Source organism: Trichosurus vulpecula, chromosome 1 (assembly GCF_011100635.1).
Source record: "Trichosurus vulpecula isolate mTriVul1 chromosome 1, mTriVul1.pri, whole genome shotgun sequence".
Classification (NCBI taxonomy): domain Eukaryota; kingdom Metazoa; phylum Chordata; class Mammalia; order Diprotodontia; family Phalangeridae; genus Trichosurus; species Trichosurus vulpecula.
In genome coordinates, this window is record NC_050573.1 from 540,238,620 (window position 1) to 540,262,532 (window position 23,913).

General features: G+C 36.1%; 1 protein-coding gene and 1 pseudogene across 1 annotated transcript in view; one reads left to right on the forward strand and one right to left on the reverse strand.

The window, feature by feature from the left end:
• Nucleotides 1-23,913, reverse strand: part of RSPH10B (radial spoke head 10 homolog B) — a 55,298-nt gene that overhangs the window by 27,526 nt on the left and 3,859 nt on the right. The window contains exons 3-11 of the mRNA XM_036741421.1: nt 22,847-22,915; nt 19,040-19,213; nt 16,616-16,701; nt 11,073-11,193; nt 10,272-10,448; nt 8,939-9,080; nt 8,585-8,706; nt 6,142-6,331; nt 5,091-5,205 (exon numbers count right to left, since the gene is read on the reverse strand). Of these exons, the coding sequence (XP_036597316.1) occupies nt 5,091-5,205; nt 6,142-6,331; nt 8,585-8,706; nt 8,939-9,080; nt 10,272-10,448; nt 11,073-11,193; nt 16,616-16,701; nt 19,040-19,213; nt 22,847-22,915 (1,196 nt within the window). The remainder of the gene's footprint in view (nt 1-5,090; nt 5,206-6,141; nt 6,332-8,584; nt 8,707-8,938; nt 9,081-10,271; nt 10,449-11,072; nt 11,194-16,615; nt 16,702-19,039; nt 19,214-22,846; nt 22,916-23,913) is intronic.
• On the forward strand, nt 16,946-17,462 carry LOC118827904 (annotated as a pseudogene).

Genomic DNA, 23,913 nt, shown 5'->3' on the forward strand with positions numbered 1-23,913 from the left:
AAATGTATGAGGTAAATAAAATGTGAAGACTTCACAGGGAAGATATGTATAAATATATATCTATATCTATACTAAGAAATGTTTAAAAATCAAGAAATAGGGAAATAGGGAAGTGGAAAAATTCTGAGGCTGTGAGTCTGATGGCTCAGCCTCTGGGAAAGTTTACCCTGAAACTTTTTGTTCTTTCTTCTGGTTCTGGTTTAAAGATTTGCTTAGTAAGAATAGGGTCACTGTGACCTGCTTTCCTTTACTGTAAAAGTACTGTAGAAAAATGGAGAGGGTCTCCCCCTCCCCTTATCCTATTCTCCTTCTTTAGATTTATAGATGTCACCTCAGTTGTAATCATTAACTAAGGGAATGGGAATTGGAGTTTTCTGTGCCTCGATTTCCCTGGTTCTTTGTCTAGCTTTTGTGCTCAGATTATAAGCCCGCCTCCCAGCCAATGGTGAGAAGGGTCAGAGGTGGGCGGGAATTCTCTTGTGTTAGGTATAATTATTGGTGCTTTGCCCCTTGTAAAGCACCTCCTTTGCTGGTTCTGCTTTGTGCTAGCAGAGGACACCCAATTCTGGAGAACTGAATAAAATTTATTTCTGTTCCCCCCCTGAGATGGCTCCTTATTAACTTTTAATTGGTGAGGGTCTTTCATCCCACACAGAAAGCACACAATAAGCTAAAAAAAAAACTACTACATATTCTTTGACCCAGTGTTCCTGCTACCAGGACACCAAATGATGTTGTTTAAAAGACAAAAAGGACCTGACTATACAAAAAAATACATTTACAGAGCTTTGTTTATAATAGCAAAAAACTAAAAACAATATGTGCATCCAATGATTGGGAGTTCCACAGACCAAACTGAGCTAAAACTAAAAACCACAGCCCTCACAAAGACTGGAGTCAGTGTGAGGAGAAGGTGAAGAAGCCTGTGTAATGACAAATCCTCCCTCTATCCTGGAAATGGGGAAGAGGGGTATTAAAGTTACTTGTGATCTTTCTCACCCACGTGACTTAAGAGGAAGGAATGGTTCCTTGTCCCTGATTTCCTGGCTTCAGTCAATCAGTGACATGTGACTACATGGTAGGAGCTCCTGAGCCCCCACCTATGGGAGGACTATTTAGAGTTTATGAAACCTGCACCCTAAGGAGAACAAGAATTCTTGGAATAAGGATCTAGCAAGTGGACTTAGAAGTAGAAAAATAGCAAGAGTCTGTATAAAACAGAGGGATAAACACCTAGACTTTGCCCTCTCCTAGTACAAGTTATTCAGAGGGTATAGATCCCATGGAAAAAAGGGATACTCTCTTGCAACCCCATAAAACAGGACACTTATATAGGTCCCTGGGGTGAAGGTGGGATTCCCTGGAAAGAAGTGAAATGTATCAAGTGTTTATGGGCTACTTCGAGTACTTTATGTTGTTTTATATTTCCTTTAGGATAATATAAAGGCTGTCCATTACATAATATGCACTGATACCTTGAGTACTTGTATAGGAACTGGGTTCTTTACCCACATCTATAAAAACTTAATTATAAGCTAGAAAATTCTGAGTAGGAGCAAAATAAGCCAAATTATTTGGGTGGGGAATAAGCCGCCAAGACTGATGCTGTGCTTCGTGTAAGTTCAGAGCCTGGGGTTTAGGGATATAGGTGATATAATAAATGAACAAATGACTGAATGAATCAGTAAATGAATGGATAATAACTCTCTCACAATCTAATGTCATATCCACGTGTGTCATGATGAGGAGATGAGGGTAAGGGAATGCCAGGAATGGTGATGTACAGTGAGACCTCATTAGTAGCTACCCGGCAGGACCCCTGAAGTATTGGCCAATTGGGTTCTGGTGCTACCACTAATAGAGTCAGTACCCAGCCAGTGTGACAAAACTTCCTATGAGTCTAAGAAAGGGCAACAGAGTTGCAGAATGGTACTACTTGAAACTGTTGTCTGATACTTGACAGTGAGGGCGTGTAAGTAGTACTTAGTGTTCTGATACCACAAGATGGAAAGATACAGTGAAATAAATGAGAAATAACAATATGCTACTTGCTGGAGATGCTTCAGTACAAATGGTGCTGACCAGTAAAGCAGACAAAACAGAAGTGCACGTGAAATAGGCTGAAGACACGAATGCTTTCCTTATGTGCCAATACCTTCTCATAGCAAAACTGGAAACAGATTTCACCAATGATGAGCAAGGGCTTGGTGCTACTTTTTATCAATAGTATCCTTAGCTCCAAGTCATACATCATTGTACTGGTGATCATTGCAGGGACAATCATAAAAATTAAATTTATCCCCAAGCCTAGATTAGATGAGGTAAGAGAAAAAATCAAGTGCCAATCACATCTGAAGAGGAAAAAGCTGATTCTTAAGTTATTTAAAATCTTCACTTAATGGAAACTCTAGAAATTATATCTAATAAAGACATGGGTAACAAAACAGCACTGAAGTCTCCATTGATTTTGAAAAACAAACAGGCATAAATTTGAATTCTGAAAAGTCTTTTTTAAAGTACTGACACATGGATCCAACTAGCAAATCAATTATAACTAAAAAGGATAATTCGAAAAAGTTGGTATCTACTCTACCCATCGTGAATGAATGCATTCTCCCCCTCCATCTAACAGAAAATGTAAAAAAATAAATAAATAAAATGTCAGGATCCTAACTCAGCAGCCATTATCATGATAAGAACCGTAGGTGGAAAGGTGGAGTTCTCAAGGACTACTCCCCAAACTAGGCATCAGATGCTATCATAGCAGAAGTATCTTGGGAGAATTATTGAAGATCTTCAGAAAGGCATTGGGAGATCACAGCAATACCTAGCTGACTTATACTATAGAAAATTTGAATATCCTATTACCCATTAAACGCAAGAAAAAGAAACATGCAGAAAGGAATCCAGAAAACAAAATATGTCAGAATTTCTAGATTCCTCTAATTAACAAGTGAAAGCAAAAGTTGAAAGGCTAAGGCAATATTTAAAAATTCATAAGTGGTACAAATGTAAGTGTAGGCGTCCACTTTACTCCACTTAAAAGTAACTGCTTTTGTTAGATAAGAATACTTCTTAATTGAATCAGTCAGAGCTTGGTGTAAATAAGAAAGGCCTACACATTTTGAATCAAAGAAAGACATTTCAATTGAGAGCAATAGGAAGTGTGTTCTGTTTGGGGAAGGGGCTTGGTCACATCCTGAGGAGCCTGTATAAAAAAGCAGGAGCAAATTGAGAACCAGAGAGAGATTTTTAGGGTCTGAGAGTGGAAAGGAAGGAGTCATAAAGAGCTGAGAGAGAAAAAGTTGGTAGAACAAGGGCGGCCAATGAAAGGAGAAAGAGAAAGAGAAAGTAGTATGAGCTGTGGAAAAGAAGGAAACGGGAAAGTGGTATAGCAGGATAAGACCCACAATCATCGACTCAATTGCTTTTCAGAGGTGCCCAAATTACTAGCAAGGCACTTTAGCAACTTCTCAGATGTAAGCTTGCTTCCACCTTTCCTAGCAAAAGGTATCACATATTTATTACAAAAGGAGGTATTCTTTACCTTCTTTTTTTTTAAAAAAATCTTATTTAAAATTTTATTTTCCCCCAATTACATGTATAAACAATTTTAACATTCTTTTTTCAAATTTTGAGTTCCAAATTCTCTCCCTCCCCACCTTCTGAGAAAGCAAGCAATTTGACATAGGTTATACATGTGTAGTGATGCAACACATTTAAAAGAGGTACTTTTAAATGATCACATATTTATTACTAAAGACTACTAATGACCTGCTTCATAACTCTGCCTTTGTTATTACTGTAAAAGCTTTGACTCAATTTTGTATTCATGGCTTATTCATGTACCACAAATAAATAAAATAAACCCAAGTAAAGAGAGGATACTAGAATATTTGATGCCCATATGGAAAACTCTTCTCTATCTAAAATGAGTTTCCAACACAACAATGTTGAGAAAAATTCATATAAAACAGGTTTCTCAGGAAGACAATTCAAACTCATTATTTTCCCTAACCTTAAATACCTTAATGTTTCTGGTTTCCATATTAAAGAAGAAGTTGAAACAACACATCCTATTAACAATTTAATGAATATGGCTGACACCAAACTAGATAGACTCATTGAAAAACCAGTTAAATAGCAGCTTTTGTGGAATATTGTGGAATATTTTGTGAAATATTATGGAATATTACTCTGTTGACATAAAATCATTTGAAGTATAGAGACTGTAGTCTCTGAATTTGAATCCAGATTTCATATTGAATCCAGATGAAAGTGAAACCTTCAAATACCTTCAATCCTCCAGGTAAAACACAAGGTTCCAGAGATAAAGATATGGCTGAATACGTTAAGAGACTTACTGGTATTCTGAAATTAAAGCCTAATGGGAGGGACAATTAACACTGATGCAACACCAGTGTAATGTACCCATTTGGAATTATAAAATGGATCTTGACAGATTTGGAAAGTAATCTAACAAAAACCCATACAGTAGTAACAAAACATAGACGCACATCACTCTAAGGCAGCTATAAAAAGATTAATACTCCCAAACAAAAAAGGAAAAAGGAGATTGATGGATATTCTTAGAACATATGACAAATAAGTCAAAAACCTACAGAAATACTTTTGGAATAAGCAAACTTCACTTCACCAACCTAACAAAGGTTGTTAAGAGGTACATATCATTGGATTTACCAAATGTAACTGAAAATAGCTTGACTATAAAGCCTACAAATGACTAATATTCAAGACTGAAATCAAAAAGTCCTCCAAAGGCAACATCTATATAGTCTCAACCAACAATATGTCAACAAAGAAATGCTGAAGAAATGACTGAGTCATGCAGGTTTATTTGTGAAAACAAAGGAGTTTATGATAACAATTTAGAAACAGGTCATTACCACCAGAAATTACCCAAGGATTATTCTTAAGAAGCCAGCATTTATAAATTTTTAGAAACTATAAATAATCTGGAGTTTATGGATTTATGTAGGAGCTCAAAAATTGTTTATTTTTAACATTTTATTGATAGTTACTAAGTTTAAGATAAAAAATATATTAAAAAGAAAATAAATAATACTTACTTGAAATCTTTGTGATAAATGTGATATGCTAGTTGTAAGAGATAATTCAAAAACGTTCTCAGTAGTAAAGTGGTAAATGGGGAGTGAATTTCTTCAACTGCAATATTATTATTATCTAAAAATAAGAAAAGCAAGTTGGGGGGAAAACTTAGCAATATTGCAATAAACAAACTTTTTTAGGGCTCTTCTTCTTTCTAGCTTACCTGTCCCTGGAACACTATTCAAAGAAAAATCAAATAAAGTCGTTTCTCTTAGTAAATAAAAAAGTCAGTGACAAGGTGCTACAACAAAGATTGAGTAGTTCAGTACAGACTGTTCAACTTTTTGTCTCTATTGCTCTTAACCCAGGACTATCCCAGTCAGATGAAAGTTTGATCATTTACAAGGGAATACACTAAGTTGGCAACATTGGTTGGAACAGGGATATGTTCAAAAACTTGCTATGGTACAAATCATGGCCCAACTTGGGTTCCAACTCCACCATGAAGCCTTTCCTGGCTGCTCAGTGACTCATCTCTTTGTTGAGTCACATGCAGTCTGTGCAGCAAAATTTTGCGCTTAATTATATATTTCATGTTGCTCACAGCCATGTCACGTGTACTGAAGTACATGTTTTTATCCACCAGGCTACCATAGAGAGCTGGACCTGGAGTCTGAAAGACTTGACTTCAGGCCCTGCCTTAGACACTAGCTATGTGACTCTGGGCAAGTCACTCAACTGCTGTGTCCTCAGTTTCCACGTGTGTAAAATGGGGATAAAAATAGCACCTACTTCCCAGGGTTGTAGGGACAAGATAGTATTTGTAAGCTGCTTTGCAAACCTTAAAATATTATATAAATGCTAGCTATTATTATTATCATTACTGGTCTGTGTCTCTCCATTTGTATTGTAAATTCCTTAAGTTCAGAGATCACCATATTTCTATAATCTGCCACGCACATAGTACTCCTAAGCTGCCGTGAAAGGACGACCTATTGATTCCAAGGTTACACCATATTATACTTTAATTTTATTACTCCAAATAAAAAACCACAAGGCACCAGTACTAACCACTTAATACCCTGTCCATATCAGCAAGAGTTATTTTATTGTGATGAAGCTTGCAATCCTTTAAAAACCTCCAGAACTGAAGCTTTGTCATCAGGAAGGTGTTGTCAAGAGAATGATCACATCCTAGGCTGCTGTAAAAGCTATAGATTCTTCTTAATTCTGAAATATTTCTCAAAACAGCAAATTCTACCTGAAGGGGAGAAAATGAAACCTGTCTCAGTCTTACTTTAAAGACAGTAATATAATCAAACTTACCCTACTTTCTAAGCCAACTTAAAAAAAACAACCAAATCGAGTCAACAAGCATTTATTAAAGTGTTTACATTGTGTCAGGCACTGTTTAGCACATTGCTAAAACCTGGGGATTCAAATACAAGCAAAAAGAAAGATAATCCCTGATCTCAAGGAGCTTATATTCTAAAGCAGGGCTGTCCAAAATGTGGCCTGCAGTGGGATTTATGCAGCCCACCCACAAGCATAGAAATTTACATAAATGCTTTAGTAAATGGAGCCAAGCTACCTCAGAGCTCTCACTAAAATGGCAAATTAAAATATATTGTCTATTGTTTCAATAAAAACCTAAGATTGGACAGCCCTGTTCTAAAGGACCAAGACAACATATAAAAGTTGGATAGATAAACCACACCGTTATCCACAGGGCAGACTTCAAGTTTCAAATTGGTGCATGATAATCACATGATCACAACACCCAAAATATTCTACTGTTGAATCTGAGGGTAACCTCTTCCCAGAGAAATAAAAATTCTTTATCATAGTAATTCTTTATAAAGATATAGAATAAAGAACAGCTTAAAGATAATTAAAATGAGAAAATTGTTTTAATTTGATTCATTTTAATGGTCCTTGTACTAAGACATCTTTAATGTACAAGGTAAATATCATTGAAATCTTTCAACAATAGAATAATGTTATAAAATACCCTGAAATGCTGAACAATAGGGATGTTAATAAAGTTCCCAACATCAGAAGCAGATCTAAGACAATAAAGCTTAACTAGAAATGATGAATGCCATACCATTATGTATTTTTTATCTAAAGATGGCAAGGCTAATTTGGGTCAGAAATTTAGATGTACCGTCTAAGACAAAGATGTATTAATCTTTTGCTCTAGATGTAGATTTTAAAGTATTTTAATTATATGGAATGTTCAGCATTTGATTTTTAGTTGGAAGAGACCTTGAATACCTTCACTGTATTTAGATGAGGAAACTAAGCGGCAAGAAGCCTGTTCTCAAAGGATTCACTTAGGATCTTCAGCAGATCATCAGTCTGAGCCTCAGGGAGTCAACGGTACTAGAGGATTGGGAACTGTTCCCTCTATGTTCAGGATATCTTCTGGGTTTGCCTCATTCTCTGCCATCTTGGGATGAAGCAGTGGAACTGGTTCTGATCATGACTTTAATCCATCCTCCGAGGACCCAGACGCCACGGTCATCAACTGGTACTATCAAAGGAGGCCAGAGGGCTGGCACTGAGTGGAAGTTCAGTCTGGCCTTGGGGCCCTAACACTAGTTACTTACTCCCCAGATACACAGACAGAACTCCCTACCTGCCTCCATTGCCACCATGTCTCACTCATCTGCCTTGGGAGTGGCCAGTTACAGAAACTGAAACTACTGCCCTCAGACAACAAGGTAGTGCTCAGTTATTACCTTGGAGGGTGGGGGCCCTCTACGACAGGTGAACTTCCAACTCCTGCTTTTCTTATCCATCTTATTCAGTCACTATCTACTGAGGATAAAAATCTCTTCCCATTGCTACTCTCGAGCTCCATTCATATCATCCCTTTCCCCTTCAACAGTACATCTCCTCCTCTGCTCTCTTGTTCCATTGGTCCCTCTGTAACCCAACATTATTGTTAATGAACCTTCCCTCACCTGAGATTTCTTCATCTGCTGCTGCTAATAGAACCCTGGTTCCCTCTAGAAGACTGAGTAAGATCACCTTCTTTCTTGCCCCTTGACACCATGGGCCAGCAGAAGGAACTTGACTGAATTTTAAAAACTGAATTGACCAGTGGCTTGCAAATACTAAGTACTTCATAGACATTTGTTGGCTTAAATTGAAATGTTGCATAGGCCATTATAAAGGCTGATCTTGTGGATACAGCATCTAAGAATTGAGAACCAGTCTTCATAAATTGGAGATTTTCAAGAGTGTTCAGGCATATTCTGGTATGATTAGAGTGCTATCCTATCTAGATGGAATGGATTACGTTCAAGCCCCAGAAATCCATGGAAAATGTATAACCCACTGCACTAGCAAACCTTTAAAATTTTTAACTTGGTAGTTTGCGTTTTTTTTTAAATAGCAAATTTTCAAGAAAGCATTTTTCATAATTATGAAGAATTACAATAACTATATAATTTAACTAAGTGGAAAAAAGCTTATGAAAATGGTTATGTAATATATAATGTTTTACCTGTTTCTTTTCTTCAGGTCTGTCTTTTGGAGGGTACATGTCTAACAGCAAAGTCAGATCAAGTTCAATGCATGATCCTAACACAGAATTGCTTTCACTGCCATCAAGTTTTCTGATAATCTCTACCAAAATAAAAAAATATATTATGTTATACTTTCTGAGAAGTAATATAAGATATTTTAAAGTGTTCTTATTTGTGAAGGAACCTTGGACAAGCACATGAAAGAGATTTAGGTGAAATCAATTGTTAAGGAAAGCATTACTCCCTTGACCTATTAAATGTATACTGACAGGTAGACATTTTGGTGCTAAAGTGGGTTGATTTTTTTTCCATTGACATTTTAGGATTCCTACCAGCACTAAATGGAGGTTCTGGGCAAGCACTGTCATCGCCTGGGCTACTTTCTGCATCGATGTGAAACAATGGAAGCTCTGCTATGTGGTCATTGGCAAACTGTCCTTCATAAATACGTCCATTTTTGAATGTTAACCTGCCCTACAAAGAAAAGAAATAATTTTTTTCAATCTTAAGTAAATTTAATCAAGAAAATATTGATGACTGTGTGAAAGTATTTTCCAAGTGTGTTCTAAGGTATAATAGTTTATAATGCAGCTTCTTCAACTTTTAGTTTTAATTTAGGGTGATACTATCTTATATGCTGAGATTGAAGGATGTTTATTTTTCACATATTCAAGTTCAATGCCACTTAATCTGTAGTTAATTAGTTCAACTGCATAAAGCATGGTGCAAAGTTCAGGGGCTCTATAGTCAATTTTGTTCTGCTATTAAGCCATACCTACATGCTCAAAAGAATCCAAATACATGGGCTATGTCAATTAGTTGGTCAGTAAGCATTTATTAAGCACCCACTGCATGCCAAGCAATGTGCTAAGTTCTGGGGAGACAAGAAAGGCAGTCCCTACTCTTGAAGAGCTCACAGTCTAATGAAGGAGACAACGTGCAAAAATCTATGTATAAACAACTTATATACATAGGAAATAATCAACATAGGGAAGCCACTAGTATTAAAGGGGATCAGGAAAGGCTTCCAGTGGAAGACAGGATTTTAGCTGATACTTGAAGGAAGCCGGGAGGTGGAGATGAGGAGGGAGGGCATTCAGGCATAGAGGACAATCAATGAAAATTCCCAAAGATAAGAATGGAGTTTCTTGTAAGAGGATATAAGAACATATGGTGGGATCAGATTAGAGATATCACCACTACTGGAATTACAGAGCTAAAAAGGATTTTAGCATTGGATGGGAACTGAACGATCTTCTAGTCCATACTCCCTAGAGAAGAGGAAATCGAGACCCTAAAAGATTGGTTAAGTGACTTGCCCATGTTTAAAGTTATCAGTGGCACAGCCAGAGTTAGAGCACTTATTCCAGAGACTCATGCCATTGGTCTTTTTACCACACCATCTACGATGCCTCTCCAAATAATCACAATGCATAAAGTATAAAGTAACTAGGGAAAGCACATAGCTGGAATCAGATGATTACATAGCCTTCATTCTTTCAAAATATTAACTAGATAAGATTTTTTATGTCTTAGAAACCTCTTTTAGGCAATAACTTCTCGTGTCAAAATGGACATAGTTTAATACTTGGAGGCAAATGGTATATATATTATTATGTTTCAAATGTCTTGCTTTTAAAATGTGATTCTCACAAGCTTACTCACAAAACCATGTTTCTTATTGCAAACCCATGCTCCATCATACATTGCACCACTGGCATAGAAAAATTTGCCATGGCCATGACGATCTCCATTTACAAAGTCTCCTACATATTCATTTCTCAAAGGATACTGAGAGCCAGGGATTCTCTTTAGAAACCAAGTATGTGTTCCAAAACCATTCTGAAAATAAAGAAAATGATTAACAGGAATTTTCAAAGACATCATTTTTTCCCACCCCACAATTAGATATTGAAATTTTTTGGAACGAGGTCTATTATTTCATTGGTAGAGGAAACTACCTCTACCAGTGAAGATCAATAACTGCTCTGCATCTTATGATCTTGGAGATTCCCCTGGGGCACTAAGAAGTTTAGTGATTTGTCCAGGGTCACCAAACCAGTATTTGTAACAGGTGGGACTTGAATTCAGCTCTTCCTGACCCTGAGGCCAGTGCCTCTCCACTCTGCCACACTTCCTCTCTCCCAAACAAATATGGAAAGTCATCTTGGATAAATATTGCCAGGGCTTGGTTAGAAACCCAGATGCAAAGTGTCAGATCCTGGACTCAAGAGAAGATTCTTAGGACAATGGTTCTAGGGATACTCAAGGAAGTCAGCCTGCATTCACACTGGCTTTTAGGACATTAATAGTGATCCTGAGATCTTATATGAGCCCTTATATAGACCACAGAAATAATGAGTATTGTAGATGGCAGAATCTAACCTCAGCATGGGACCTTGGGTATGCTACCACATCCTAAGTTTTGACAACATACACATTTGCTAAATTTAATTAGTATAATACCTGGATGCCCTTCACCCACTGACCAGTATACTCTTCATTTGTTGTCAGCCATCTCATCCTTCCCTCACCATGGCGCATGTTGTCTTCCCACTGACCTTCATAAATATTTCCAGATGTGTAACTAGGCAAAAATAATCAGATTTTTAAAAGACATCAAAGTATTGACATAATACACTCCCGCAAAAGCCTTACTCAAGTGCAGGGGTTCTTAAACTTTCTGTGTCCTGGACCTCTTTGGCAGTCTGGTGAAGCCTGTGGAGTACTTCTCAAAATAATGTTTTTAAAGGCATAAAGTAAAAATATATTGGATTACAAAGAAAACCAATTATAGTGAAATACAGTTGTCAAAACATTAAAAACAAACAAATAACCCAACCACTCTAGGTGATACCATCCCTGAGGGGTGCTGAAACAATCCAGGGAAGCAGTACTAGCCTCGGGTGCAATTGGGGAGCACTGAATAAAAAAATAAGGGGTAGTAGAAGTACAAGGAAAGAAGAGAAGAGAAGAAAATTTTGAAAAATCATTCATACATGTTTCATCTGTGGTGTAACAGAGTTAAAGTCACAGTGATTACATTATTTTCCAAATAAAGACACAAAATGAAAGTTACAACCAATCACTGATCAAGCATACCTACAGGTCTTAATAAGCAAGTGTTGGCAGGTGAGCATGGTGTGCGTTATCGGGAAGTCCAGTATGCAGCAGCAGGAATATGTTCGTGTAATGACTTGTTTATAATACAATACTATACGGTTACATGATGCAACATTGAATCATCAAACTTTCAATGCAAGAAAAAAACACAAATTTACAGTAAATTATTAAATTTAAGATGAGCCATTCTTTAAAAAAAATGTATGTATATTTTTGAAACGATGCAAATTTTTTTTTAAAAAGTTAAAGAAAGCAGATTTTCAGGGGGGAATAAGTAATTTTTTTGAAAAGGAGGCAATAGGCCAAATAAGTTTGAGAACCTCTGCCTTAAAGGTCTGTAGACTGCCAGTTAAGAACTCCTGCTTTAGAATCCATTCATGGTGTGGAGGTGACCCTGCATTCTTGAAAGTTATGCCAATAGGTTATAAGGTTTTGTAGGCCTTGCCAAGTTGAAAACTCCTAGCAATGGACAGTCATCTAAAAACTTCCTTAGCTAAGACCAGAGAGGTTTGTCACTGATCACTTTCTGATGGATTTTTTTTTCCACATTGGCCACAAATTCATGAAAACTTCTCAATTAATATGGAGACAAGCTGCAACACTTTTGCACCAGTTAAGGGGCTACCCATGTTGATAAAATTGCATGTTTTTAAGTACTGAAGTACAAACTTAAGTCATAAGTATGCACATAGATAAACAATATTTCATCTAAATCTTTCTTCTCAGCCTGTTCCACCCCCCTGCCATCTAAGAATTCCAATACTTTGAAGATCTATTAATGTATCTAAATTGAGTATATAGATATGTGAATACAATAAAATGCCATCCATCTTGGGGACCATAATATTAATTTCACTTTGTAAAGAATATGATAAGGTATCGAAGTGATAAGGAAGAAAAAAGCTCTAACCCCAAATTTAAACCAATATACACAATAATGCTTTAAAAGAGTTAAGATTTTACATGGATAAAAATATATATCTTAACATTTAGAATTTAGATTCTCCATGCTTCATAGATTCAGCCTAAAATAAAGTAAAATTTTAGAGAATACGCAAATAATAAAATAAAAGGCATCTGTGACCAACATACAGAAGACAGGCTGTTCTTACACAAAATAACCAACTGAAATATAATAATTACACTCACATTAATAGATTGATTTGTTGGTATAATGGGAAAACTACTGGATAGTCCAATAGATAACTAGGGAAAACTATTGGTATAAGGACACCCTATTTGATAAGATTTTTAGGAAATCTGTAAAAAAAATTGGCAAAAAAATGGGTTTAGTCCAACAACTTATACCATATACCACAATAAGCACTTGATCCCATAGTTCTGCAGGAAGCTTTAGCTCTGATATCTGTGGACAAATGTTACATAATCAGGATAACAATGGTGTCACTGCTCAGAGCCCTCGGGAAAGAATTCATCAAATAGAGTATGAAATGGAAGCAATTAAACAAGGGTCAGCTACCCTTGGGACCACAACAACAACAAAAAATGTACACTGCGCTGGTTGCTTTCAAGAGGGTACAACTTCAGCTGGCAGCTTATTAGAAAAAAGAATTTTGACAACTACATTGGAGTCTTATTTGGTGGACTCAATGCTGATGTTAGGGTCTTGTGCAGCTTTATGTGCCAGGAGTGTCTGGATTTCAGATTTGTGTTTGCCAGACCTCAGATACCAGCACAGCATTATGAATGTATCTCGTGTCATGTGAGAATGAATGCATTGCCCAATGTGGAAATATGGGTCCTTATGATCCAAATTTGTCCATCTGAAAACTACTTTAACCATAGAGTTATGTCCTTTGGAAACATACTTCACTGTCTGCCATACTTATTTGAATAAATGAATGAGAAAAACATTTATTTAGTGCTTACGATGCACAAAGAACTGTGCTAGCACTGGGGATATAGAGAAGTAAGGCAGTCCAAGCTCTCAAGGTGCTCACATTCTGATGGAAAGAAACCACTTAATGGAAGGTTTCAGCTGCAAGTCAAATGGATAGGTCCTATGGGCACAACAGCAAAGTAGATGAAAATGCCTCTTATTTAATGTCATTTCCCCTGATAAAAATCATATCAGTTTCTGATGTTGAACCATTTGACAGTGCCAAGGACTTTGGTGACAAAAACTCTTTAGAGATATATGTCTAAATTCAGTGACTCAATTTGAATAAGCTGGTTAAATGTCATCTTGGCATCTTTAGGAACATTTTCTACAGAACAGTTACCAAGAAAGTTTCTGTTGGAATTGTGAAAGACAATCTATAATGATGGTGATGTATTCCTCATTCCTAGGAGGTCTTGAAGACCCCAGAAAAAAAGCGAAGTCCTGCTCAAACTGCTGATGAACTGGCAGAAAATGCTGATGAAACAATGCAGTACAAATGTAGATATTAGCAAATACAAAAAGAACACTGGTTCATGTGCCAGCCACCTATGCTTTAAACTAGTTGCAAATTGCTAATGCATTTTTAGGTACCAGCTTTGAAAGGAATTTTTTCAAGCACTCTTTTTTTTTTTGTTGCTGTTGAGGCAATTGGGGTTAAGTGACTTGTCCAGGGTCACACAGCTAGTAACTATCTGAAGCCAAATTTGAACTTAGGTCCTCTAACTTCAGGGCCAGTGCTCTATTCAGTATGTCCCCTAGCTGCCCCTCCAGCACTCTTACTGAAAGTTTATAACTGAGCATATATTCTTTGAGAGGGAAGATATAAGTATTATCTAGTAAGTACCTAGCAGGCAGGTAGATAGAACAGTGGCTGGAATGCTGGAACCGGAATCAGGATGACCTGAGTTCAAATCTGGCCTCAGACACGTACTAGTTGTATGACCCTGGCCAAGTCCTTTAACTGCTATCTGCCTCAGTTTCCTCATCTGTAAAATGGGGATAATACTAGCAGCTACTTCCCAGGGTTGTTGTGAAGATAAAAGGAAGCACTATTTTGTAAAGTGCCTTGTAAATCTTAAAGTGCTATAATTACTACCTCTTATTATTATTGCTACTGTTTCGTAAGAACATATTATCTTTATGCTTTTATTTTATTTTATTTTATTATTTTAAAGGTAACTGTTAAATAAAATTATTTTAACTGAAAAGAAACCATACATCATAGTATACTCCATATGAGAAGGTGATAAATATAAAGGGTCTTATCATTAAAAAAAAATTAGGAAATGAAAGGCTGTACTTTTTACAATCATGCTTAAAGGGAGATCTGTAACCACAGAAGTGGTTAAGAAGATTGTCAAAGACAAAATAGATTATTTCAATCATGTAAAATTGAAAAGCTTTTGCACAAACTCAATCAATGCAGCTAGAATGAGAAGAAAAACTATGAATGAGAAAAAAAATCTTTGCCTCAAATATAAAAGTTCAACATCCAAAATCTTTAGGCAATTGACACAAAAATATAAGACTAAGCGCTATTTCCGGGAAGATAAGTGGTCAAAGGATATTTAAGAAATAGATTTCAAGTGAAAAAAATGCAAACTGCTAACAACTATGTGAAAATATTTTCCACACCAATTTTAGGTATGCTCTCACATCAATCAAGTTGGCATAGATGGTAAAAGATGAAAATAATGTTGGAGGGGGTGAGGAAACGCAAGTATACTGCTATTCTATTGGTGAGAGGTAGGATGCTACAGTAGAAAGAATATCGTATTTGAAACCAAAGGACCTGGGTTCAAAACCCATTATCTGTGTGACTTCAGACAAGTCACTTAACCCCTTTTGTTCTCAGTTTCTGTGTCTGAAAATGAGGGAGTTGTTAGTTGGTCTCTAACCCTTTCAGTGCTAAATCCATGATCCTACAAACCTAAAAAGTTGTGAATTGTTTCAATCATTCTGTAAATCAATCTGGAATTATGCAAGAAAAGTTACTAAACGATTCACATCTTTTGACCCAATGATACCACTCTTTGACAGCAAGAAAGGTTCCACGTACATAGAAACATTTATAGCAGCATTTCTTGTAGCACTAAGGAGCTGGAACAAAGTATGATAGCATCAATTGGAAAATAGCTAGAGAAATTGTGGTATGAATGTATTATTGTAATATGAATATAATGAAAATGAAGATTTCAGAAAACCATGGGAAGACTTGAACAAATTGACTAAAAGAAGGGAAAGCAGAACAAGGAAGACAATATATACAATATCTTCAGCAGAGTAAGTGAAAAGATCACTACAAGAGAATAGAATTGAGATCAGATAAAATGACCAGTGCTTGTTTCAGATAATTAAAATTAAAATACAAATTCTTCTTCTGTTAAGAACTGTGGAATGTTATATGCTTCGTTGTGCACAATTACTATATCAAACATTTAACTTGGCTGTTGGTTGGTTGCAAGGGAAGGTAGCAAAGGTTAACAGTGTTTGGGGGAAGTGATTCAGCAAAACTTTTTTTTAAAAGGATGCCTCACAGAATAAAAAGAAAGGACTTTGTATACTTTATAGTTTAAAAATGTAAACTGTCATTAAAAAAAGAAACAAAAAGAGTGTAGAGCAGAGTCAGAAGACCTAGGTTCTGGTTCCAAAATTCACTGTGTGATCTTGGGCAAATCATTCTCTGTGGTTCATATTTTTCAGCTGTTGAATAGGTCGGATAACCTTCCTCATAGAATTATTCTGAGAATCAATTGGGAAAAAATGTGAAAAATCTTGTAGCCATAAAGTGCTACTTATACGTAAACCATTTTTATTAATGTGGTATTTTCTGTGGGACTTAGGAGAATAAAAACCAAGCGTCTAAGACAATATCCAACTCTGTACAAAAAAAAAAACACAAAAAAACCTTGATCTCTGGCATTTCTGCATGTAAATGTGATTTACTTTGCTTTATGCAAATAGCCTCTGATCAAACACATACCATCTTATGCCCCATCCTTTTTTGATATTGTAGACCCAATCTCCTTCATACCAAGAGGTGCCATCCTGGTTGTAATAAATGGAGCCCTAAAATAAATAGGAAGATTTTTAAAAATCCAATTTTCACATGTTATACAATTCCTTTTCTTCTTGGAATCAAAACACAAAAGTATATTAACTCCTAAATATCTTTAAGTGGTATAATATATATTAAAAGTCAAGGTTATATTTAAATACAACATTGCATTTTAACTTTACCACCAAGAAGATAGTGACAGGTTGCTGCCATTGTGCTAGCCCATTGGCTTCTGATATTGGGTGAGATTCCAAAATGGGTGATAAGTCAATTTGGGAGCAGATCGGATCTAGCTTTGTGAAACATTACTACCAGTTATTTGATAATGATAGAACTCAAACAGGACAATATACACTGATGCATCCTGCTTTATGTGGGAAGCCATTCCAAGGCAAAACAGCCACCATGGAGAAATTGTCTAGCCATTCAGAAAATGCCACCCAGCAACACAGCACAGAACCACCAGCCCACTCGGAAGGGCTGTGGACTCAGTATGATTGTGAAATAGCTAAAGGTTGATGAAGACTCCATTATGGGATTTCACCAGATATTTCTATTAAAGAATATCTACAATGCTTGGATCTCCAGCAATAATATGTTCAGGGCAGCACTGAGCCCCCTCTTCCCAAGGCACCCATACTATTTCCTTCTCCCTCTTTCTCTTCCTGATAGTCACACTCCTTTCTCCACATGTCTACAAAATACTCCAAATATCATACACAAGTCTGCCAAGTTGCAGTGGGTGGAAACCAGTGGTGGCATCACTATCTGAGTGTATTGTACATAATGTCTGGAAGTTAGACTAGCTGGACCTGACAAAAAGTCCTAAGGACCTGCCTTAGAAAGACTAAGCAATGCAAAAATTTGCACGACAAATTGATACTAGTAACTTACAGAAATTAAGGAGAAAGCAGCAGCTGTGTGTGAAGTCTAGATATTGAGTTGTTCAGATGTTCCAACGCATCATCACACAATAAAACCATGAAAAAAAATTATTTAAGAAGATAGTGAAAGTAGGATCTGTCCTATTAACCACAGAGGGATACTGAAAGGATCAAGGGGATAATGTCTATAAAAGCCTCCTTGACATAGTGGTACCATGTTAAGGCATAGTACCTCTTTCTAGTACCTATTTCTATAGTGATGATTTAAATATATACCAAAAGGAATTGTTTTCCTCTCATTATATAAATCAGGGATTCTTAATCTTTTTTGTGTCATGGACCCCTTTGGCAGTGTAGTGAAGTCTTTACTGAGAATAATTTTTTAAAAGCACAAAATAAAATACATAGGATTACAAAGGACATCCAAAGGATATTGAAATATAGCTATTAAAGTATTTTTTAAAAGCAAGTTTATAAGGGCAACTAGGTAGTGCAGTGGACAGAGTACTGGCAGAGTGAGGAGGACCTGATCTCAAACACTTGGCACTTACTAACCCTGGGCAAGTCATTTAACCCTCACTGCTTTGCAAAAAAAAAAAAGCAGCAAATTTATGGACCCCATGATAAGAAGCCCTTATCTACATTGTATATTAACAAGAATATACAATTATCCGTCAATTTATCCAGCATCATTGAGAAATTAATTCTTTTTATACACTTGAATTTTTTAGATAACAAAGGTCTCCTTTTAAGCACTAAAGTGTGTTTTATTTGAACTATTTTGGTTAAAATCTTTCTAAAATGTATTATATATCTCTTTGCCTTTTTTACCTATTCTGAACATAATTTAACCTTTTTGTTGACTCAAGGTTATCATTAATTAATTACGGTACTGTACTACTAAATAGTGATATCTTTAGGGACTATTGAAGTGTATATTTTGTCCATACATTGAATGACCTAAGACTAAAACGTTATATTAACACAGTAATTCTGTTCCAGATTGCAGAAGAATCTAAGCTCCTTAAGGGAAGGGATTATGTTTGCTTTTTCTTTGTATCCCTTTAGCACAGTACCTAGCACATAGCATGTGTTTAATAAATGCTTCTTGCCCTGGGGCGGTGCGCAATGAATAGTAAATTGTTTTTTCCTGATAACAGCAAAGCTATAATTAGACCAAGTCTCTTCAAGTAAAATAAAGAAGGAGATGGAGTTATTTATCTGGATAATTCCAATAAAAAATTTTCATTAGCCTAAATTGCCCTCAGATTATACAAAATTATTCATATAACTGGCTTAACTGTTTCACCTAAATGGAATTTACTAAACTTGCACTAGTATGTGAACTGAACCAAAATGAAACAATAATAAACTTCAATTAAGTTTTGTCGCTCCTTATGTTTGGGAGATATTCATTCAAAGATGGGATTCCTCAGTATATTTCTCTTTTTAAAGAATAACATACCTTTCCATGCCTCTTGCCATGACACCATTGGCCAATGTAAGATATTGGTTGGGTGCTGCATTTGAACATTCCAAATCCATGTCTTATTCCATTTGTCACTTCTCCTTCATACGTGCTACCATCAGGCCACGTGTAAGTACCATGATACATAGGTATGTTCTTAACAAAGTCTCCCTAAAATGATATTAGTAAAATTGAAACAAATTCCACAGAGTGAAAATGTAAATAGAAGATATTCTTTTTCAGAAAATTAAACCTATCACAATTTCACGGTCTCTTTTTGGAAATATATCTTTCCTACCTCCTAGGCATTCAGGGGAATTTCTAGGCTCCTTCCTAACTTTTTTCCTTTCATTCTTGTCTTCATCTACATAATAATAAAAATTCCCATTTCTAAATTTCTTTAAGGTACATCACTACCTTTTTTCCCATGACTCCTTCCCCAGGATGAGACTCAAGACATACAAGTGGATTAAGGTATTGGAGCCTTGCCAAAAAGATACGCTTATTAAGTTTGCATAAAAGGATTCATCTCCTTTCAGAAAGGAAGAAATAGATACAGGCAAAATGTTCTGCTTCTGCCTGTGTGTTCACAGTGTGCATAGTGACAATATAAAAGAAAGGTCCCTTTGCAAACCTTCACTTGAGATTGGGAACCAGCAATTTCCGAATTGTGCCACTTAATCAAAGCAGGATTTAAAACTAAAACAGACTTTCTCCAGGCCATATCATGAAGCCAGTTATGATCCTAGATCCAGATAGCTCACAGTAGTTTTCTGTCTTTCAGTAGGCTATCCTTTTTGTTATTGTTTAATCGTTTTCAGTCACGTCCGACTCTGTTTTCTTGGCAAAAATACTGAAATTGTTTGCCATTTTTCTCTCCAGCTCATTTTACAGATGAGGAAACTGAGGCAGAGTTAAATGACTTGCCCAGGGTCACACAGCTAGTAAGTGTCTGGGGAAAGATTTTGAACTCAAGTCTTCCTGACTCCAGGCCCAGCCCTCTATCTACTGCACCACCTAGCTGCCCAGGCTAGTCCTTCGTCCTCTCTCTATTCTCCTTTCTCCCCCTCAATGAAACTGGTCAAACTCAACAGTCCTCACCTGCCCAGTTCTCCCTACTACCTGTCCTGTTCGTCTGCCACTGTCTGGCTCCACCACAGCGTAAGGTTAACAGCGGCTTGAACTTCTCTTGGAAACTGGCACCTGTTCATATCTTTTGACCGCTGGGAAATAGCAGAATTATTTGGGGAATGACTTATTCTTATATATTTGAATCAGCACCCTATATATCTTGGACCATCAGACTTTTATCAGAAGAATTTGCTACAGAGATTCTTCCTAATTAAGTGTTTCCCTGCTACTTTTAACTGCATTATTGTGCTTGTGAAAAAATTTTCAGTTTTATGTAATCAAGATTCTCCATTTTGTCTTCTATGATCATCTCCATCCACTGTTTGGTCAAGAATGCTTTCCTTATCCATAGCTATGAAAAGTATAGCCTTCCTTTCTCTTCTAATTTATTTACGATATGATCCTTTATATCTAGTTGAAGGTAGAAGCTTTTTGTAGAATAGGATATAAGATGTTGGTCCAAACCTAATTTCTTCCAGACTGCTTTCCCACCTTCCATGGAATTAGTTTATTTTTCTTTTTTCCATACGGTGAGTTCTTATCCCCATAGCTGGTGTCCTTGGGATTACTGAACACTATGCTACTGTGTTAACTGGCTTATGGATCCTGTGTCCCTCATTTGTTCCATTGATCAATTTTTAACTTTTTTTTACCAGCACCAAATAGTTTTGATGACTACTGCTTTGAAGTACAGCTTGATATTTGACATTGCTAAGCCCTCTTCTTTCCCACTTTTTTTTAAGTTCTTCATTCTTAGATTGTAGATTCTTGATTGTTCTTCCAGATGAATTTTGATATTATTTTTTATAATTCTTTAAAGAGATCTTGCATAGTTTAATTGTATAACACTAAATCTACGTTAAATTAGGTAGTATTGTCATTTTTACCACATTATCATGGTCTAACTAGGGACGAAGGACTTCAATTATTTAAGTTTTTTTTTATTTATGTAAAGAGTGTTTTGTAGTTGTTTTCACATAATTCCTGTGTGTGTCTTGGTAGGTGGACTCCCACAGATTTCATAAATTCTGTAGTAATTTTGAATGGATTTGGGTTGGCCAAGCTCTTTATCCGCTATGTCCCATTACTTCTCTATTATGATTATTGTTGCTACAGCTTTTTGGGGGCCAGCTAGGCCATGCAGTGAGTAGAGTGCTGGGCCTGAAGTCAGCAAGACTCATCTTCCTGAGTTCGAATCTGGCCTCAGACACTTACAAGCTGTGTGACCCTGGGCAAGGGTTTGCCTCAGTTTCCTCATCTGTAAAATGAGTTGGAGAAGGAAATGGCAAACCATTACAGTACCTTTGCCTAGAAAACACCAAATGGGGTCACAAAGAATCAGAAATGACTGAAATGACTGAATAATAACATAACCTGTTTGCTAATATTTTATGCAATATATTTGCATCAATGTTCCCTAGGGATATTGATTATACCAGGGGCTCTTAAATTGGGCTCTGAGAATTTTTTTTTAAATATTTTGATAACTACAGTTCAAAGTAATTGACCTCCTTGGTAATCCTATGTATTTTATTTTACACATTTAAAAACATTATTCCAACAAGGGGTCCATAGGCTTCACCAGGATACCAAAGAAGTCCATGACATGAAAAAGGTTAAGAGCCTTTGATTTATAGTTTCTTTTTTCTACGTTGTTTTCCCCTGGTTTAGGTATAAAGCCCTTAGAAGAAATTTGTTTCAGAGAAGAAATTTAGTAGGCTCCATTCTTTTCCTATTTTTTCAAATAACTTATGTAGTACCATGATTAGTTGCTCTTTGTTGATAAAATTCATTAGTAAATCTATCTGGTCTTAAATTTTTTTTTCTACTAAGATTTGAATTATGGTTTGTTCAACATCATTTTCTGAGTTTGGATTACTTATATTCTCTATTTTTTGAGTTGCTATTCTGTGTGTTTTATATTTTGTAAATATTCATCTATCAGTTTTGTTGGTGTACAAGAAATAATTTAATTTCCTTTATTTACTCTGCATTTATTGTAAGCCCTCCTTTCTAATTTTTTCTTATCAACTTGATTTTCCTCTTTTTATCAGATTAGCTCATTGTTCATCTTTTTTTGTGTGTTTTTTCAAAGAGCTACTAATTTTGTATATCAATCCAATGGCTTATTTTTGCTTTCGATTCTGTTGTATTTAATTTTTGTATTTTTTGCATTTTTGTGTTTAGTTAGGTTTTTTAATTTGTTGCTTTTCTAATTTTTTGGTTGCATGCCTAATTTATTGATCTATCCTTTTTTCCTTTTGTTGATAAGTGCCTAGAGACAGATGTTTTCCTCAAGAGATTAGAAACAGGATCTAGAACCAGAAGGATACATCAAAGCTCCTAATTTTATAGATATGAAGACAGAAGCTTAACAAGATTGGGTAACTTTCCCAAGATCATATGAGACCCAACTGTCAAAGACAAGATTTGAACTCAGTTCCTCTGCCTCCTAATCAACTCTTTGTTCCATTATAGAGTATTGGAATTGTGTTTTTGTCTTGAGTTACCTTCCTCCCTGTGCTACTTTCTATATCTACAAAAACAATTTCCTTCATGTAAAAAAGTACTCTTGAATCTTCATAACTTTCAGTTTAAAAATGAAAATGCAGAAATACTATTTGATGTGATGCTAAGAAAAATACAGTTTAGGACCATAGTTATCTGCCTTACCTCATATTTTAATCCATCAGCCCAGATGTAAGTTCCTTGTCCATGCATAAGTCCTTCTGAGAACATACCCTTCCAAATGGAAAAACGAAGAAATCTTATTACCTAGTTTTCTTGTTTTAAGCTACAACTCTGCTCTATAGGATTAGGTTTTACAGTGTTAAACATTTTCTCTTTCCTAATCATCCTGTAATTTCAACATTTCAAAAATCTTTGATCCTGCATTTCAAAGCTTAAGAACTTATATTTATTTAAATTAAGGTAGGCCTCATTGAATCACTTTTCTAAAGGCTGGAAGTGAAAAGGCTAATTTTGTAAAACTTAACAACCAAAAAATTTTTCCTCCCTCCCCACTTCCCCCACTTATTACAGAGATTAGTAGTAGCTCAGAAAAGTGAGGGGGGGGGAGACAGAAATGAGAAAATGGGTCTATATAACTTTCTAAATCTAATTTCTTTTTTGTTACTTAAAATAATTTGAACTATCATCATAAACCTGTGAACAAAACTAAACAAAAGAAAACCTGTGTACATATCTGTAATTCGATATTTATCACAGCAACCAAAGGTTAAAAAAAAAAGGTCTTGAGGGAGCACAAGCGATCCTTCACCTCAAGCCAGCAGGTCTCCTTGGTCCAGGATTGGCCTCTAAGCTCACTCACAGTGTCCTGGTTGTCAGAGAAGCTCAGTTGGAATTCCAACCCTGTCCTTTGGTGAGTGTGCCTAAATTCCACAGGATATGTGGCAAGCACCAGCCTCACAAAGTGCCGCAGTAATTTGGAACTATGCCCAAATCACTATAAAAATGTGTATACCCATTGACCCAGCAATACCACTTCTAGGGCTGTATCCCAGAGAGATCACACAAGTGGGAAATGGACCAGTATGTACAAAGATGTTTATAACAATTCTTTTTGTGGTGACAAAGAACTGGAAATCAAGGGGATGTCCATTAATTGGGGAATGGCTAAACAAGTTGGGGTATATGAATGTAATGGAATACTATTGTGCTATATGAAATGAGGAGCAGACCGACTTCATTATAACCTGGAATGACCTATATGAACTGAT